We start from the raw sequence: 20,595 nt of genomic DNA, 5'->3' as shown, positions 1-20,595 counted from the left end.
ATGGTGGGACTCCCGCCACGTGGTCACTTGAGCCATTGCCCCAAGAGAGAAGTCTGTAGAACTATGACTTCAAACATGAATTGTTTTGCTGATCTTCTATCTTCTTTCATGGTCCTCCCGAATGGGTTTCTGAATTCACCTCTGCTGTCTCCTCCCCGGATCGTAAGTACCTCTAGATCAGCAGAAGCCTTGGGAGAACCTCTGTAAGAGGTCCAAGCAGGGCCTCACGGACGACTTGCTCACTAAACGCTGGATAACCACCAAACGCTCAGCCAGAGCTGCTCACAGCCCTGTGGGACAGAAAGGCCATTCATACATGTGAGCTGGCTAAGCATTGGAGAAAAAGTAGGGCTGCTAGAAACATCTGGAACCGGAAGCTTAAAGACTGACACAGCCATGTGTCTTGTAAGATATTCCACACAGAGCAAGACGGCCTGTTCTCTTGAGTGAGGATATAGTGTCTGAAATTACATCAATGAGCTCCTTGAGGAGCAGGAATATCCAGAGCTACCACAGGCACCAGACAGACCACAGGGGCTCACAGTCATCTAAACACAGGCTATCTTTCCAAGGAAGGCTCTGGTCACAACTGACTGGGATAAAAGATAACCTGTATCTCTGGAGTCCTGGCTATCTTGATCAGGCCACAATATAGTCTTGAGCCAATCGGGATTTGCAACTCTGGCTTTTCGGACAAAGCCCTACATACCTGACCCAGTCAATGCACACTGGCATTACTCACATTTTCCTATTGCCCAGTCACAGTAGGAGGAGGATCATTAGATATCGCTAGCAACACCTAGCTTCACCTGAACAACTCAAAGGATCATTATGGACCTCATTATCATTCAAAGAGTTCCTCTGGAAATGGAGGCCAGATTTATTAACTATAATTGTGGTCTTTTGCGACCCCTAAGCCCCCTTCCCTTCCCAATAACCAAGTACATTCTCCTTTTGAAAGCAAACTCACTGAAAAAACCCACTCACCTATGGCAAATGCAATTAACTTTTTATATTCCAGTCTTTACCATTCTTATACTAGTGAAAGTTAAAGAGAAAAATGAAATCAGATCTAACAATGGTCCAAACCTCAGATGAAAAGAAAAGGACATATGGAAAGAAGACAAACCCAGAAACACTGGGGAACTAAAAGCATGGATATAATCCTACCCCTTCAGTGGGAGAAGGATTTTGGATGTTCAGGAAAGAGTGGACAACCAAGGCATGGTTAGGAGACAGAATTCACAAGCGTCAGCAAAAGGCTAGCAATTCTAATGGTTAGTGACCGATTATACTCGGTACAACACAAGTGTCACTCTACAACGCAGTGGCATCTTAGATGTTTCAAAATATGTATTACTTTTAATGACAGCAACAAGAACCTTGGCTGCATCCCTCATTAGCCCTGAAGTCCATCTAGTGCAGAGACAAAACCTATTCATTTTAGGAACTAATATATAGCACAGCACATGGATGGCACTCCATAAATATTCAATTCATTTTCTTTATGAACTACTTGTGAAGCTCTGAAAAGGAAGATGATGAAGTAGAAAGGCCAGACCCACTTAATTTCCCCATGACAGAACGGAGTATGACATGTAAAAGTTCTATTCTGAGAGGATTTCTGCCTCCAGCCAAGATGGAGTAACAAGGGTCAGATGTGCTTTCCCACCTGAAAAAAAAAACCCCAAGACCACAGCATATGTAAAACAATAATAGTTTTCAAGGCACTGGACTTCAGGCAATGAAAGACAATGATCTCCGAGAGACAGGAAACAAACGAGGGCCTCCATCTGCCCTACCTTACTGTCTGGAGAGAATTTCTAGGCCACAGTGCAGGGAAGGGAAACCCAGGGTGGAGCCCAGAGGTCTCCTCAGTTGAAGAGATGAGGTGGTAGTCTGTGGAGGCCGTGGAGGTTGGGGTTCACAGAATAGAGTACTAGAAAGGCAAGAGCTGTACAGAAAGAGAACTTGAGATCCACAGCCAGAGGCTCTCCAACCAAACTGCCAAGCCTTCAACTAAGTCCTCATCAGCATATGTGTGTAAGGAAGCTACCTGAGACCAAGGAAAGTTCTACCTGAAAGAAATGAAAGAGACCATATCCAGGCCTCACATGGGTCCAGAAATAATTCCTGTTCCCAACCATAGTAGAAAACCTCTTATGTCACAGTAATTGGATAGAGTACTCAGAAAAGCTCTACCTCACTACCTCACTTCTCCTTACCTCAGGAGAAAAATTAACCCTCATCTAAATGCTATAATGGTCTTACCTTAAAAAGCTTAAAAAAAAAAAAAAAAAACCAACAAAAACAAAAAGGACCAATTCACTGCTAAGGAACCTAACTATGGGGATCCCTGGGTGGCTCACTGGTTTAGCGCCTGCCTTCAGCCCAGGGTGTGACCCTGGAGTTCCTGGATCGAGTCCCACATCGGGCTCCCTGCATGGAGCCTGCTTCTGCCTCTGCCTATGTCTCTGCCTCTCTCTCTTTCTGTGTCCCTCATGAATAAATAAATAAAATCTTAAAAAAAGAAAAAAGGAACCTAACTATGCCTCGGACCAAAGTTCAAGATATTTATAGGACTATAAAAATATCTAGCACTCGAGAAGATAAAATCCACAATGTCCAACATTCAATCAAAAAACCAGGCGCCCAAAAAAAAAAAAAAAAAAAAAAAAAAACCAGGCGCCCAAAGAAGCAAGAAAACAGGAACCATAATGAAGAGAAAAATCAATCAAACTGACCCAGAAATAACACAGATAATAGAACTAATAGACAAAGACGTGAAGACAGCTGTAATTATACTCCACAGGTTCAAGAAATTAGAGAGCAGATTGAGCATGCTAAATAAAGGCCCAGAAGATAGGAAACAGACTCAAACTGGACTTCTAGAGATGGGAATTACAGTGTCTGGGATGAAAATTACCCTGGACAGCATTAACAGGAGAGGAGGCACTGCAGAAGAGGCCGTTAATAGACTTGAAGCCATACCCATGGAAACTATTCACGTGAGACATAGCAAAAAAGACAGGAAAAAATGAACAGAGCATCACTGGGCTACAGAGTTTCAAGTAACCTAATATATATGTAATAGGAGTCTCTGGAAGATGGGGGGTGGGAACAGGAAAAAAAATTGAAAGGAATAAGAGCCTCAAATTTCCCAGATTTAATGAAAAGTATAAACCCAGGGAGCTAAAAAGCTTACAAATCCCAAGCTTAAGGAGCATAATGAAAACTACACTGAAGCACATCACATTCAAAATGTTTAAAACCAGTGATAAAAATCTTAAAAGCATCCAGGAGAAACAAAAACATCATACACAGAAAAACAAAGAATCATAGCAGACTTCTCCTTGGTCACAGTGCAAGCCAGTGTATTGGTATCTCTAAAGAACTAGGGGGAAATTGTAAAGACAGAATTCTATGGCCAGTGAAAATAGTTGTTAAATGCAGGCTTTAGAAAAGAAAAGCTCTGTTCTTCTGAACTTGTTCATTGCCCCTCAGTATTATACGGTGGGCATGACTTTTTGACAGCCACAAGAGAGGGACTACACCAGTGCAAAAGATCTGAAAGACAGCTGAAATTCCAACTTACCATGTAGAACCAACCATTCTGGTTCCTAACACAGCTCACGTGATCTCTTCTTAGCTATTATTCTCACAGCACTTATGGATGTTGCTGGTACTATAACTATTTGCCTCTTTGACTACCTCTCAGATAATGCTAGGAATTCTTAGATGGCAAGCACTGTGCTCTGGTATCACCTATCAGGCCTAGTACAAGGTCTTACATGCATTAAGAGCTCCACAAATATCTCTGTAGAAGTCTATTCACAAACCCCTGCTACCAACACTACTGACCTGTGTGTCATCTTCCTTCTAGCATAGTTACCAACATTTCCATAAATAATGGCTGAATAGGGATTCTTCCTATGGCCTTTCTGCCAGCCAGAACACTGTTAACACTAGCCCACACACATAATAGTGACCTCACTCCTCCTTCCCACTATACTTACCATCAGCTCCATATGGCCCAAACTGGTCAAGATGGCCTGCCTGCATCAAAGTGTTTGGAGACACAGGCCAGGGGAAGACTGTACAGAAGAGAAGTTCACACATTTGAGTACGAAGAATAGTGATCTGCATACTGAGATTTAGGCAGGACTTCCAGAGGTGGAAGCAGACACAAACAATAACAAGGTGGCTGTGCAGGTACAACAAACATGAGGATACATGCAAGCCTTCTGAAAGATGTCAAAGGATAACACAAGTAACCTACTAATGTCACCACCAGTCAAGGGCTGAGTATACAGCAGATGCTATAAGTGCTTGTTAAAAATGATAGAAAAGTTGTAGTAGGAATAGAAGGAAAATAAAAATACAGAAAAGGAAAAGTGTATAGAAGAAGAGTATTTGCTTGCATGCACAAAGAAAAAAGGAGATGAGGCCACAGGATCACTCTCGAATATGCATGGTTTCCAATCATATATACAGCTGAACATAATCAACCAATAAGTTATGGTTCAACTGTTCTAATCAAGGCAAAGTAAGATGAATAAGAGAAATATGAGCAGAGAACGAAGCTGTGTGGCTAGAAAGAACTGAAAGGCAAAATAATCCCTTTAAGGGGAGAAAACCCCAAACCATCAGCACAATATTACCAATGAATAGGCCACAATATTAAAATACTGAACATATAAAAACATGTGGGAGGCAAAGAGTTCAGCCAACAGAAGGTAGAGTGAGTGTCTACCTCAAGCAGTGTTGCAAAAACGATGTTATGTATTAGAGGTATATGTGACAATTGAAATGGAGAAGGTGGGGAGAGGTGACGCATGTTTCATTTCCAGAAAACAATGGCTGTGTTGCTCCAATGTACTATCCCTAAGAGGTAGATTATTTAGCACAAAGAGAACATGATCTGGCCACTTCCTATTGCTAAGCAGTGAGCCAAATGCACATTGCAGAAGCAGGCCAAAATTAAGGGAAACCGTGTATACATGCTGTTTATATGATGAACAAACAGTACAAAAGCCAGTATCCAGAGGGGCCACAGGGTAAATACAGTAATTCAGATTACTTCATCATACCCTATGGTAGGAAGCTCAGAAACCAAGCAGTTTAAGACTACGTAAAAAAACAAACAAACAAACAAGAAAAACCTCAGCTTGATTCAATCAGAAGCAGATGAGCATGGAACTTGCCACTCCTAGAGACAGATTTATTAATTTCCTAGCACAGTTACTGGTACAAGAAAAGACAAGATAGATCAATGGAACAAAACAAAGTCCAAGACCAGGCAAGGTTTTTTTCAGCCTATGATGAAGCTGGCATTTCAAGTTAGTGGTCGAAGTATTGGGGAAACTAGCTATTTGGAAAAAATAAGCTGGATCCTTAAAACCTTTCTTACCCCCACTCCCAAATAAATTCCACATACAGCAAAGATTTAAATATAAAAAGTCAAATCTTGAAAACCCTTGAAAGTATGAGTGACTATTGATATAATCTTAGAATGAGAAATTACAAAAAATAATACAGAAACTGGAACCCATAATATAACGTAGGGATTACCTGGACTATATAAAAGAATTTTAATGGCAAAACACAAAATGGTGGGCAGCCCCAGTGGCGTAGTGGTTTAGCGCTGCCTTCAGCCCAGGGCATGATCCTGGAGACCTGGGATCGAGTCCCAGGTCAGGCTCTCTGCATGGGGCCTGCTTCTCCCTCTGCCTGTGTCTCTGCCCCTCTCTCTCTCTCTCTGTGTCTCTATGAATAAATAAATAATAAAAAAAGATTCATTTATTAAAAAAAAAACACAAAATGGCAAGTTGAAAAAATTGGGAAAATTATTTGCAACAAGACAAAGGGTTTCTATCATAGCTGTCAAGTCAATAAGAAAAAGACAAAGACCTCCAAAGAAACTAGGAGGAAGACACAAACAAGCAATTCACAAAGGACAAGGAAGTGGCTAATAACATGGGAAAAGCTATTCAATTTCACTAGTAATCCAAAGAAAGTCACAGAAAAATAATGTAATGACACTTCCACCTTCCAGAAAAGCTGGACAGCACATATCCAGTGAGGAGGACAGGGAGACCAGCACCTGTGGGTGGGAGCATACCAACTGCTACCACTTTTCTGGAGATCTGCTCACTGATGTGAATTGGAACTGAAAATGTCCATACCATGCGACCCAGCAAACCCACCCTCGGGATCTATCACAGGGAGATTATTACACGTCTTGACAAAGGATGATCGTACCTGGATGTTGCAGCTAACAACTACTGGGCACTCCCTATAGGCCGCTGTGCGAAAGCATCTTAACACATTATCATCTAATCCATATAACAACGCCATAGATATCACTCTCTCAGTATATTCTAGGTGAAGGATTAAGCCTCGTTAAATATGCAATGATGCGCAATGAAACATACTGGGTGCTGCTGAAAATGTTTCAGGTATTCACTGACGCTGGAAGATACTTGCAGTGCGGTGCGTGTAAAGCAAGTTACAGGACAGTGTGTGAAATCTTGTGTGGGTACTTCTGGTTAGAAGCTACCTGGAGGGAGGGCCTTCAAAAAATTAACAGCACCTGTCTCTATATGGTAGAATTTATGGTGACACTTTTTCTTCTTTTTAGTTTTTCTGGATTGACTGAATTAATCCCCATGCCACCTCCAACTAGCAGGAATCATGTTTAAAAATAAAACTACAGGGCAGCCTGGGTGGCTCAGCAGTTTAGCACCACCTTCGGCCCAGGGTGTGATCCTGGAGACCGGGGATCGAGTCCCGCGTCGGGCTCCCTGCATGGAGCCTGCTTCTCCCTCTGCCTGTGTCTCTGCCTCTCTCTGTGTGTCATGAATAAATAAATAAAATCTTAAAAAAAAAAAAAAAGATTCTCACTCCCTCTCCCTGTCCCTCCCTAAAAAATAAAAATAAAACTACAGATTTTTTTATTTTTTTATTTTTTTTAATATTTTTTATTTATTTATGGTAGTCACAGAGAGAGAGAGAGAGGCAGAGACATAGGCAGAGGGAGAAGCAGGCTCCATGCACCGGGAGCCCGACGTGGGATTCGATCCCGGGTCTCCAGGATCGCGCCCTGGGCCAAAGGCAGGTGCTAAACCGCTGCGCCACCCAGGGATCCCAGATTTTTTTATTTTGAAAAAAAAAAAAAAGGATATATAAAAGAGTGGTGAGTGGTATAAAAAGTATACACAGAGCATATCAGTTTATTCTTCTGTTATACTGGCTAGCGGGATGCAAGAGAAGGTTACAGGACAGGTCAGAGAGCCCCGCTCCTCCCAGCCACACTAACAGGGGTGGGTCTCAATTTAAAGTAGACTTCCTAATACCACATCCCAACATCATTCTTCTCTGATAAACTCACAGTCTCTTGTTCATCACCTGTTGAACCGTGACTTCTAACGTCCCAGATGGCACTGGCAGCCGTCTGCTGCCCCCAGTAGGGAAGCTCTGGGCAGCAGGGAATCATTGGCTGGCATTTATAACCAAATTGGTTTTCAGGGACTCATTATGTTAGGAAGTAGGGGACAGCTTGTACTACCTTTTCTGAAACATTCACCTTGACAGATGATGGTAAGATTTACCCATGCATTTACTGCCTACCATTTTAAAGTCTGAGGTCCACACATTTTAGAGACCATGAATTAACACAAATGTCCATTTCTGTGGTCCTGTGGCCGACTGCTAGCTCCATCTGGAAAATGAGAAAGGCCACAAAACACAACATCCTTCACAGGATAACTTTATCTTCACATCCAATTAAGCCAGAAGCCTAATTAAATTACTGTTGCTGTAGCTCAGAGAACTTAAAGTTGGTCCTGAGAGTCACTGTAGCTTGGAAAGAAAATGTGGTAATGAGAAACTTCTGCCTGTCTTAGTTACACACCTGATGGAAAGTAAAACACTGAGAGAACCAACACTGGCACAACCAAACATGGGTCAGTTTCACAGGGTTGGCCCCAACTGAGAATCCACTTGCAGATGACCAGACCAGGAATGGCTTCTCTGGCTGGTAAACGAGGGAATGAATCCCTTGACGGCATCCTTCGCACAAATTCCTTCTTTTGACAAGTACCTCTGTCTACCACGTGCCATGCCCTATTTGGAGCACTGGGGAAACAGCAGTGAGAGTACATGTTCCGTGCTCATGGAGCATTTATACCCCAAAACACACTTCCTGCAGAAGTCTAAAAATGAAGGCTAACCATGCTAGTAGACCTTTAATCTAGAGACGACAGCCTGTCACAGCGAAAATACAACTATGAAAGTAGGTATGAAAGCCCAGACCAGTAACTCGCTGGTTGGAAAAACAGGCTCAAATTATTTTCTCTCTTGGGAATCCACTTCCTCAGAAGTAAAACTGAATTATGCTCCTTCACTCACTGGAATAATAGGAATCAAATGAAATAACATACAAAGGCAAGGCCCTGGTGATCTCATAAAAGCTGGAAATTTAAGATTCAGGCTTCTTAACCCCAACTAGGGAACACAGGGACAGACGGGACACAGGGCTGTGCAGAAGAGGTCTGCGAAACAACCTAGGTGACGCTTTTGCAGGCAGGAAGAACATCTTAACAGAATTCAGTTCCGTTAAATAAGGCGCTGCTAGGATCATAAAACATGAGCTAAAAATAAGATCACAAATGTTCCAGTTCTCATGGAGACTATTCTTAGAAATGAAAACACTAAACACAAAATATTACACAAGTTTTCATACCTACTCAATTATTCAGTTTTCTGCAAGGCAAGACGATACAGAGGAGAGCCCTGGGCTAACATTCAATCTGAATTTTATTTCCAGCTCTGCTGTGTGAACTTGAGCAGTGCAATCTAACTTCACAGCCAAGGTGAGGGGGATGGAATGCCAACATTTCTACTCCTTATGAACTTTAAAATTCTGACTCATCAATAATTTAACCACTCCGTTTGCTTTTCCAGTGCTCTTTGTTTAAAACAAACAAAAAACCAACTAAGCCTGCCGGCTCTGCAATACGTCAGTGTTGAAAGGAGAGGGCAACAGCAACCTGCTTTAGGCAGAAACCCCAAAGACCCACACACTCACTGGAAGGAAGCAAGGGAGGCCTCTGGGGCCAGGATCCATGTAGCAGAAATTTATGCATCTGACTTCTAAGATAAACCTACAGACCATCACTCTGATCAATTTGCTAAACTTGTCAGAACTGCCTAAAATTAGTGACCCATTTTCTTAGCTTACAGAGGCAGCAAATAAAATCTGGGGGATAGTACGTCTCAAGACAGGGTCAGCAGCAAGAAGGAGATGGATATTCCAAGGGGACTGTCATTTCTGCAGAACAAAAAAGTAAGCTCCAACAAGCAAACAGGCCCCACACATCTCAACAGCCTTGAGGGCATGAATGCCACGCCAGATTAAAATAATTTAATCTCTTCTTAAATGATCCAGCGTCATACTGTTGACTAAGAAGGCAGAGAAATATTTTAGAAAGATTCTCATTAAACAACCACAAAAAAACCTTTGGAACTTGAAAGGGTGGGCTTAGTTTTTGCAAAGTTCACTTTTGTGGGATAACTCAGTTCTCCTTATGCCCAATAAAAGCTGGATTTCCAAATCTTAGTCCCACTTCAAAGAAAAAGTGATAAGGGATAGGCCCTAGTTGGCAGCCACTGACCCACTGGGGGTGGTGACCAAGCCCTCACTGCCTCTGCAGCAACCACACCCGCCTTCCTCCAGACCCTTGGGCACACCGAGCTCTTTCTAGCCCCAGGCCTTCGAACCTGCGGTTCTCTCTGCCCATGGTACTCCTACTGATCAAATTCTATTCATCTTCAAGTCTCAGTTCGAATAATTTCTCAGTGAGTCCTTAATGTCCCCTGACTAAAAGGACCTCTGTCAATTATTCTCCTGCTGGTACTTTTCTTCTTCCGGGTATATTTATGACTACATATTTGTTTAACGTTCATGTTTTCTGTTGGCTCTTGTCGGCCGTGTGCCACCATCAGTTTCCAGGACTGAGGATCCAGTACAATGTCCAACATCTGGAAGGTATGCAATCTGCAACGGCTGAGATAAAGAATACCAATAATGGTAGTGAACTCTTACTGAGCACCTATGACAGGTGACATACCCCTACCCTTCTAGAGGTGAAGCAGCAGCCTCAGAGCGGTCGAGTACTTTGTGCAGAATTACACAGCTGGTAGGTGACAGTGCAATGATTCAAACTCCTACCTGCCTGCTTCCAGACTACAGGTGTAATGACTACTCTTCCCTCCAGCACTGTGTGAGGCAAAAGTGGTGCAGGAATAGCACAAGCCTGGCCCCCACCTTTAATAAAATTATAATCCGAGGCAAAAAAGTTTCATAAACCGGGATCCCTGGGTGGCGCAGCGGTTTGGTGCCTGCCTTTGGCCCAGGGCGCGATCCTGGAGACCCGGGATCGAGTCCCACGTCGGGCTCCCGGTGCATGGAGCCTGCTTCTCCCTCTGCCTGTGTCTCTGCGCCTCTCTCTCTCTCTCTCTCTGTGACTATCATAAATAAATAAAAATTAAAAAAAAAAAAGTTTCATAAACCAAAGTGAACATGAGATGGAATAATACAGTTAAATGCTAGATTACGCGGCACTATTAAATGTTGTAGGAAAAAAGAAAGCCACTAGAGCTAGAAGGGCATTGAGACAGGAGGAAAACCATGTGAACAAAGATGGAGAAGTACATAGCACATGACCAGCTCAATGGACTGGTGGACAGATCACACTAACTGAACAGAGGGTTAACACAGGCCAGGAAATGGTCAAATGTTAGACTGAAGAGACATGCACCTAAGAAAAAATAATTCCATTAACATTCTGGTCTGCTATGCTTCCAAGCAAAGTTCCTGAGCAGCACCTATCACATCTTGTTACTATTTCTCAAAGCTTCACAGAGGTTAGTACCGTGCAAATCTAACAGTGGTGCCTGTTAACAAATGAGGGTGAAGCCAGCAACGTGCCATTTCAGAGCTGTTAAAACCATAGTCACTAACTCCAATAAACTACAGCTTAATGAAACAGAAGTAGTTATCAAATGATAAGTAGTCTTATTTTTTACCATCGTAAATTCTTTAAAACTATGAGTAAACAACTATATATACTGAAAACTACTAGAACTAAATGATGGTAGGATTATTATTTCTCCTGAATCTCCCATAGCTTCAGGAAAAGACACTTACTTGAGTTAATCTCTCTCTTACTTTATATACCCTTGTTCGTAAAATCCCAAGTCCAAGGGCATAAGTAGTATATATTTCTTAAGCCAGATTTGGTTTCTATGAGTATCCATGATGATTTTCTAGGAATATTACAGCAATGAAAAAAAATTCAAGTACATACACAAATACTTGGGCATCTAACTGGTAATGCATCAGAATCTTTGTGGAAAGAATTATTGTAAGATAAAGGATGGATACACATTAAACCCCACATCTCATTTAATCTTCACAATGACCCTAAGACATAGATATTAGGATATCCATTTTATAGATGAAAAGACCAAGGCTCACTGAGATTAATGTGTCCATGCTCACCACTGAAGTTTGACTCCAGCCAGGTTGATCTAAGATCATGTTCCCTCCTATCCACTGCTTCAAAGAACTGCCAATCATATTAACAAGTTAAAATTTTGATGTAATCATGAAGGTTAAAAAAAGAACACATACACTTCTCACATTGCTGCCAATCTTGACTCAGCCTCCTTCTTGCCACCCCCACCCAAGCCTGTCACCCAACTCTGCCAAGTGATAAAACCACCTCATCTCATGTATCTCCTCTTATGCATGTGTTCCTCTGGGGTTGGTATTTATCAGGATCATCTGGCTGACAATTGGACCTTATGGAATCAGCAGCCAGATCAACAGGCTTATTAAGAAATGACATAAATCACACATATGTCATACTTTAAGGTTTTCAAGACATTTTCTCTTCAAAGCCCCTGATGATGCTACATTTTATATGAAGGGAAACTAAGGCTTAAAAAGGCTAACTGAGGGCAGCCCCTGTGGCCTGCAGCCTGGGGTGTGATCCTGGAGACCTGGGATCGAGTCCCACGTCAGGCTTCCTGTATGGAGCCTGCTTCTCCTTCTGCCTGTGTCTCTGCCTCTCTCTGTCTCTATGAATAAATAAAATCTTAAAAAAAAAAAAAGGCTAACTGAGCGCTGCTGAGGGTTCAATGACCTTAAGGAGCAGAGAATTCACAATTCTATGACTTATAGCTGGGGTCTATAACCTTGCCTTATCCCTAAAGCAAATGCATTAATTCAAAACATCTCTATGAGGGGCACCTGGGTGGTTCAGTAGGTTCCATGTCTGCCTTTGGCTCGGGTCATGACCCAGGGAATCCTGGGATTGAGCCCTGAGTCAAGCTCCCTGCTCAGCGGAGAGTTGGCTTGTCCTCCCTCCGCCCCTCCCCCCTGCTTGTGTGCTCTCTCCCTCTCAAATAATAAAATAAAATATCTCTATGAAGCACTTCCAAATGTAGCACCATGTTGGGACATCTGTGTTCTACTCTCAGCTCTTGGCCCACATACAAATCATTTAGCCTCATCAGTAAAAGTAAGAGATCTGGGCAGCTAATCAGCCTAACAATCTATGATTCACACTGTTAAGCACATTATCAGCAAGAACTCAACCTCATCCTTTCCCACAAATATTAAGAGCAATCTGTTCACTGGCTTCACCATCTCAGAGCTCTTGGGTTTCTCACGCCTTGGCTCCCATTCTCCCCTGATGAGATCCAGGAGTCCAAGAGTGTTTCTTAGGACCCTTAGCACTTCAAGTATAAAAGGTGGTCTGCCCTGCCCTCTACTCTGTCCTCCTGTTAGACCTACTCTTCAAAACCACAGCAATGGCCAACTTCTGAACGCTCAACTCTTCCTGGCTCCCCATTCCCACCTCTGCTTTCTCCAGCTCTGGCTTCATGTCCAGCACTACCTGTTAAGAGATGTTCCCTAGGAAGTCCCAATGTACAACTCCCTGCCCAGACCTCCCCTCTCCTTCCTCCTCCCGCCCTGCCCAAGACCTACCTTTCTTGACTTCTCTATATGTTTTTCTGGAAACCTTAGATATACTACTCATCAGCTCCTTCTGCTCCACAGAAACTTTCCATTAACCATTCTCTGAGGACATCCTAGATTTCCCTACCATCATGCCTTTACAGATCTCCTTAAGAATTACTTCCATACTTTTGATTCTCTCTTCATCCAAGAGGTCTTCCAGACCACTGCATTATAGTGGGCTTGCCTTTTTAAAAACTTCTTCCAAATTTCCATCAAGCCGTCTCTGAACACCTAATCCTTAAAGCAGCACCGATGAGAATATCTTGAACATTTACCTTGGATGTCAAAAGGCCTGGACTCCACTATACGTAGTTTACTAAGTGCTTAAGTGAATTACATGAACATAATACATTTAACAAAACATTTTGTAAAATTTTTATTTCACTCTCCAAATAATCCTAAAGTTGCTTCTCTAGTTTAAAAAACTATAAAGATCAGAGAAGTTAAGTGATTGTCCATGATCACACAGCTATAAAGCAGCAGAGCCAGGACTCAAATCTGGGTATTGAGATCTCTCTTTTGAATTTTGTATACAACATTTGCATCCAAAAAAAAAAAAAAAAAAAAAAAAAAAAAAAAAAAAAACATTTGCATCCCTTTGACAAACAGTAGGTACCAGATAGACATTTTTTTTAAAGATTTTATTTATTTATTCATGAGAGACACACACAGAGAGAGAAGCAGAGACACAGGCAGAGGGAGAAGCAGGCTCCATGCAGGGAGCCCGATGTGGGACTTGATCCCAGGTCCCCAGAATCACGCCCTGAACTGAAGGCGGCGCTAAACCGCTGAGCCACGGAGGCTGCCCCCAGATACGACATTTGATTTGAACTATCTTGTCTAGGAAGTACAAAGTCAATCAAAATTTTCCTCCCCAGTTAAATTCTCTTAGTCCTTCAGAGTGATCTTACTGTTGAACCAGACTTGCAAACTGGCTTAAGTACAATATCAGAACTTAGTTTCTTAGAACACACAAGAAGAAAAGAACAAAACTCTTAACAAAAGCAAATATGAGAGAGAGAGTATTCAAGCTCTAGAAGGAAAAAAAAACCCCACACATTTTCTTCTGACAAAAAAAAAAAAATCAAGCCAATTAATCACTCATATGATTCTAGCTAGCACAGGGCTGAGTATATTAATGGGTAAGTTGATCATGTATTTTCAAACACACAAGCAGCCAAGACTGAAAAAAAAAAAAAAAAAAAGAAAAGAAAAAAGAAAAAGAAAAAGGCCCCAGTTTTGGCATAGTACTGTAGGGAAGAAAAAAAAATTTACTGTTACATGTTTACTGGGTTTGCTTTTGGACTATCCAAGCTAGTAGCTTTGCTTAGCATTAGATTTTTCAGGCAACAGAGAATGATAAAGTATTACTCAAAAAACAAATGAGTCAAGTGTCTTTCATAATTATATGAAAAAACCCAATCCTGCTATCTTGAAGAACATTCGTATTTCAGTGAAGCAAGCTCTGGAGGTGGTAACAAATTACCCCCAGATGTGAAATCCCAGGCTATGTTCAAGTTCACCTGGGAAGCAGAACAGCCTTAATTTGCTTCTAAATTTGGAAACAACCAATAAACATTTGTGATCACAACCTCTGGCCTCCCCCTCTCCATATGAGTCAGAATTGTTTTAGACATTTTAAATTTAATCCAAAATTTCTCATGTTGTAGATGAGGAACTGAGAGCTAGATTCCGAAACGCAAAACAGAAAATAAACTGCATTCACAGAAAACTTCCTCAGCAAAACACCACAGGCTCTGAATGGAAGATTCTGTTTTCACTGTGGTTTCCTGAGACTAGGGTTCGGGGTAGAGCAGGGAAAAGAGCCTCAATCTTTGAAAAAAAAAAACAAAAACAAACAAAAAACAGAAAAACCCTCCACGTGTCTGGCTTTCACCTAACAACCTCTATAGGATTGAAGGGTCTGTTAGGAAGATTCATTCAACCCAGCTAGCTCACAGCCACATATTACTAACCCGACTTTGATTAGAAATTGACCAGCATGTTCCTCAAGTGCCATTCCTCCTCAAACCCACCTACACACAGATCCCTGAGGCTACCTAGACAATGGGAAGAACAAATCTCTCCCAAAATTTTAAAATAGTAACAGATGCAAAAGAAACACTATTACAAAGAGATAGGAAGGTAACTGAAAAATTTTGGAAACTTACAAACGCACTATCAATTTGATAATATTTTTAGAGCTACTATCACAACGCCTTTTGCTAGAAAAGCTATATATTTATATATTTAAATATTTAATTTATTTATTTCAGAGAAAGAGTCCATGAGTGTAGGAGAGAAGGAGAGAGGAAGAAGCAAGCTCTTTCCTTGTGGGGATCCCCATGCAGTACTACATCCCAGGACTCCAGATCATGACCTGAGCTGATGGCAGGTGCTTAACCATCTCAACCACCCAGGTGCCCTGAAAAGCTGTATTTTTAATTACATGTCAAATCTGATAGTTTTGCCTACCGTAATATTAGCTTCTAACCATATAAAACATCTGAGCATCATTTCTCCAGTCTTGAAACACATTTCACTTTCTGTAAAGACAGAATTTGAAGGGCACCTGGGCGGCAAAGTTGGTTAAGCATGCAACTCTTGGTTTCGACTCAGATCATGATCTTAGAGTCATGAGATTGAGCCTCGAGTTGGGCTCCTGCACTCCGCATGGAATCTGCTCGGGATTCTCCTCCTCTCTCTCTGTGCCTCCTATTCATGTGCGCGCTCTCTCTCTCTCTCAAATCTTTAAAAAAGAAAAAACAACTTGAGGGATGGGGTGGACAGAAAGGGAGAGAGGTGAGCAGACGTCACTCCTGCTCTGAAAGTTACCACTCAGTGTTAAGCATTGCCCTTCTTGTGAGGATCACACAAGGATAACAGGCCAACTAGGACAAAGTTGGGGAGCAGAGTCTCTGCAGACACCCACTGAGAATCCAATGCTTGTTGGCAAGAGCTGATTGGAAATCAGCAGAGTGCAGAAGAAGCTAATAGCCTCTGTGAACCTGACATGAGAGATCAGATCAAAACAGCAGGATGGAGAGCCTATTATTATTATCATTACAGAAAGAAAATAACCATTAGAAATTGACCAGAACATAAGCCTTCTTCCAATTATTTCCACAAACAGGAGATTCAGATTTCTAATTAAAAATCACTACACACAGAGCCAAATATTTGAGTCAGCAGAGAACTTACCTAATTGTTACACTGCATTCCCTCGGAGCCATTTGTCCTGCCTGGACAGCTTTCTACCCTCAGCTCAACCAAACCACAGATGAAGATTAACCTTTCCCCATATAAATATACTTCATCAAATCTGCTGACACTCGGAACTGAAATCCCCAATGCAGAAGTCATTTTAATGTCCTTTAGGGGTTAAAGGTCTGATTAGTACACTGCATGGGTGTAGAACCCTCACGAGGATTTTGCTCCTTCTGCTCAACCAGGACCAAGAAGGAAACAGAATTCCTCTTCTTTGACTTTGGTGTAAAACAAACGAGTGGAACAGAATCGAGCTATTAACTCAAGGGTGGGGGGGGGGGATCGAGCTATTAACTCAAGGGTGAGCTGTGGAGTGCTGGGGAGGACAGTACCGTGGGGAGAGGCTGGATGTGGTAATAAATAATGCAGTTAGAAAGTTCCAGGGCAGTTAAAGGCACTGACCCCTTCAGATTTCCGGGTGTGACAAAGATCCACAACTGGCTAGGAGCGGCAGCTCCCTGAACCTCCAACAGGCACATTCAGTCCTGTCAGCCTGGACTCAGCCTTGCCAGCACCAGCAAACAAACACGCACATTCTTCTCAGAGCCCACATGCCATACAACACAGTCTCTCTACAGGGCCTGTTTATTTAAGAAACCAGATGCTTTGATGTTGGGGTAGAAGTTGGGGAGTTCTGTGTGAAGGAGTAGTTAATGACAGGAGCAGAGGGAGGACAGAGACTGAGCAGTTGCTGGCTTTTAATCGTAAGTTTTGAAAGTTTTAAGGAAATTATCAAACAGAACCGAGGAATGAAAAGTACGGAAATTATGTCAGCAACCACTGCAACTCTGGCCAAAGCATTTCATCTGTTTCTTTAAGACAGTTTTCATGCCTAACCTCAAAGGGGTACTTATAGGAGGAATGTTTTGAAGCAATCCAACTTAGCAACCAACATTAGTAAAATCTTCTGTGCTTGCTCAATTTCTCTCATGTGCAAAGGCTATACATGTCACAAACACTCCGAGCGCTTAAAGGAAAGAATCAATTAAAAGTGTGGCATGAAAACAGTTTTGTGTTAAAGGCAAAAAAGGAGGTTATTTCTTGAGTCTAAAAGAAGGGCACTGGGATCCCTGGGTGGCGCAGCGGTTTGGCGCCTGCCTTTGGCCCAGGGCGCGATCCTGGAGACCCGGGATCGAATCCCACGTCGGGCTTCCGGTGCATGGAGCCTGCTTCTCCCTCTGCCTGTGTCTCTGCCTCTCTCTCTCTCTCTGTGACTATCATAAATAAATAAAAATAAATAAAAAATAAAAGAAGGGCATTTATAAATACACATACATATCTGCCAAATTTCATGAGGGAAGGAGCCTAAGTTATAGGTCATTAGGGCACAGATCTCTTAAAACCAGAAGAATATAAAAGAGTGCTTTAGTTTTACCTTGCTTTGTAAAGATTAAATGCCAATATATTCTCACAGGCCAAACAAGCAACAGTCTAGGAGATCTGCTAAAACCTTCTGAGGCTTTTCACTGTCCAGTCTGAATTATCTTTTCTTTGTATCTCAGCACCCCCAGCATCCGGCACATCTTGGACATTTGGAGGCCATTCTCATACACTGACTATACGAATTAACATGGCTTAACATGAACAGCAAGTTTTAACAAATAAGAGAACCAAGAACTTCTGATTTTCTTGGGAACTGAATCCTGCCATCTTATGAAAGGCTACTCTAAAAAGTATATAATATCCCTGATAAAAAGTTGTTCTATCACGCTGATACTTTTATTTCACACTGCTTATGAAAGGTCCCAAAATACTAGATCTCTTCAGTACGGTTCAGGATGATTTATCAGGACTTCTAAAAATGAAGAACCGAAAAGCAGAACAGCCTACTACGTAATTCCTGGTTAAGGAGATGGACCTCTAAGAACTGCTTTACTCAACTATGTGTAAGGTGAAGATTATTCACAACGGCTTCACTTTCACCATGTATACATGTTATAAACAGGATGGGATTTCTGAAGAAGAGACCATGGCTGGTTAACAAGTGCAAAAAGAGCTATTTAAAATTAGGTCACTGATGGGGATCCTTGGGTGGCGCAGTGGTTTAGTGCCTGCCTTTGGCTCAGGGTGCGATCCTGGAGACCCGGGATTGAGTCCCACATCGGGCTCCCGGTGCATGGAGCCTGCTTCTCTCTCTGCCTATGTATGTCTCTGCCTCTCTCTGTGTGGGACTATCATAAAAATAAATAAAAATAAAAAAAAAATAGGTCACTGAAAGAAAACTGAGGGGGGGGGAAGCCACACACAAAGAATATATTGGAAACAGTAGCTAAATAAAATGACAGAAATAGAGGGAAGTTTCTTTTCATATGGACCTAAAAGAACAAGTTCCAGTTTTTTCAACCTCTAGCTTCAGAAATCAATAGTTTACAAAAGACATATCAAGTCAAACCAATCAGGGAATAATTCGGGAGTAGCAGCAGGTCCTAGGGTAGGGCAAGCAGCAAGAGAAGAATCTAAAATGTGGGGTAAGATTTCTGTGTCCAGCTGACTCCCGGAAGGAAGTGATCCTGTTGTAAGTTCACCATCAGCGCTGTAAAGCCTTTCTCAACTCCCCACTGTGAGATGGAATCTACACCATTATCTCTCCGGTACTCATTCCACCCTATCTGTACCCAACTGGTCCTCACCCATCAGCACTACTTTGGCTGTTGGTGCAGCTGTTGGCTGTATGGCCTTAAGTGGGGGCTCTCCCTGACTGGCGGGGCTCTGACTGCAGCTGCCCCGGGGACCTCACATCTGAGAACTCTGCACAGGTAACTAGTCCAGGCAGAGGGAGAAGGGCAGTTCAAGGAGAGACTGAGATTGGGCAGGCAGGGGATGTGGTTATACCGGGCCAAGTGCAGTTAAGCGCTTGTCTTTATTCCTCTGTGCAACTCTTCCCGAAAGAGGAAGGGATGTAACAGAGAATATATCAAATTGAGAATACACTGTGCAAATACGGGTGGCAACAATTAAAGCTCTAGTTCTTGAGAAACATGAGGAAGATGCCGTGTTGCACCAGAGCAAGGAGCCAGGACCTTCTTAACAATGGGCTTTGTCAAGCCCGTAAGTGTGCAAAGGTCGAGGGGCCTGTCCCCTGGGACAGAGCTACCACAATTTTTGAAGTTTCCAAGGAGAACCCAGCGCACAGGAGACCATCCGCAATGTGGGTCCTGACTGCTGGAAATCTTGTTACAGCAGGATGAAGACAACCCGGTCCGAGGCCAAGGCCAGGCTAGAAGGTCAAACTGAAGGCGGAGGAGAGAGCGCGTGGGTGGCCGTGAGCCCCCTGCAAGCCGGCGCCTCCACGTCCGGACACGCAGCGACCCGAGCCCCGCCGCGCTCCGGGAAGGGCCGCCGGCGAGGTCGCACCTTCGCCTCGCGCAGCCCAACTGCTCGGCGCTTGGGGAGTCCTTCCTCCAGCCTCCCCGCGGGTCCTGGCCACGGGAGCCTCATTACTGACACGACGCAAAGCAACGACGCTCGAGAGACTGTGACAACTTAAAGAAAAAAAAAAAAAAAAGAATGCCGTGGAAGTCTAGGCTGCCTCCGCTGTGACGACACAGCCGCGCGGGCCGGACTCGCCGCCGCAGCCGGGGCCCGGCGAGGGGGGGGGGGGGCGGGGGGCGGGGGGGGGCGGCCTGCGCCCCCGGGCCCCGGTGGACACGCCAGGCGCGCGGCGAGGGGCGGGGGGCCGGGGGGGATCGGGGGGGGGGCCGGGGGGGCCCGGCGGCCGCTCACCTGGTGCGTGTTGTTGGCCAGCTTGGCCACGACGTCCCGGACGCGGCCGCAGTCCTGGTCGTCCTGGAGCGCGCTGCGGCGCCAGCGGCCGGCGCGGGAGACCGGGGCCCCCGGGCGCGGCGGCGCGCAGCCCCCAGCTCACCCCGACGGGCCCGGGCCAGCGCGACAGCGGCGCGGCGGGCGGCGGCGGCGCGTCCAGCCGGTCCTGGCCGAGGCTGGCGGGCGGCAGCAGCTGGACGAGGAGGAGGAGGGGGAGGCCGAGGCCGTGCGCGGCTGCCCGGGGCCGCTCCATCGCCGCCGAATGCCGACGCCGCCGCCACCTGCCGCCCGCGCCCGCGCCCGCGCCCGCCCCCGCCCCCGCCGCCGGCGCCGCGCCACACCCCCGAGCCGGCCCGGCGCTCCGCGGACGCGCGGCCCGGCCCCTCCGCCCCATAGGCGGGCCGCCTGTCCTTCTTCGGCGGCCGCTCCTCATTGGCTCGCGTCGCCTCCGGCTGCGGGGGTCCTGCGTTCCGAGG

The 20,595-nt window shown here is 44.2% G+C and overlaps 1 protein-coding gene across 1 annotated transcript in view; it reads right to left on the bottom strand.

Moving 5' to 3' along the window:
* The window catches only part of SORT1 (sortilin 1), a 66,480-nt gene extending 46,093 nt beyond the window's left edge, over positions 1-20,387 (bottom strand). The window contains 2 exon segments of the mRNA XM_025417353.3: positions 20,081-20,185; positions 20,187-20,387. Of these exon segments, the coding sequence (XP_025273138.3) occupies positions 20,081-20,185; positions 20,187-20,372 (291 nt within the window). The 5' untranslated portion in view covers positions 20,373-20,387.
* Between the last annotated feature and the right edge of the window lie 208 nt (positions 20,388-20,595).

This window comes from Canis lupus, chromosome 6, assembly GCF_003254725.2.
Source record: "Canis lupus dingo isolate Sandy chromosome 6, ASM325472v2, whole genome shotgun sequence".
Taxonomy (NCBI): Eukaryota; Metazoa; Chordata; class Mammalia; order Carnivora; family Canidae; genus Canis; species Canis lupus.
The sequence above is the reverse complement of the archived record's forward strand: the minus strand, read 5'-3'. Positions and strand labels throughout refer to the sequence as shown.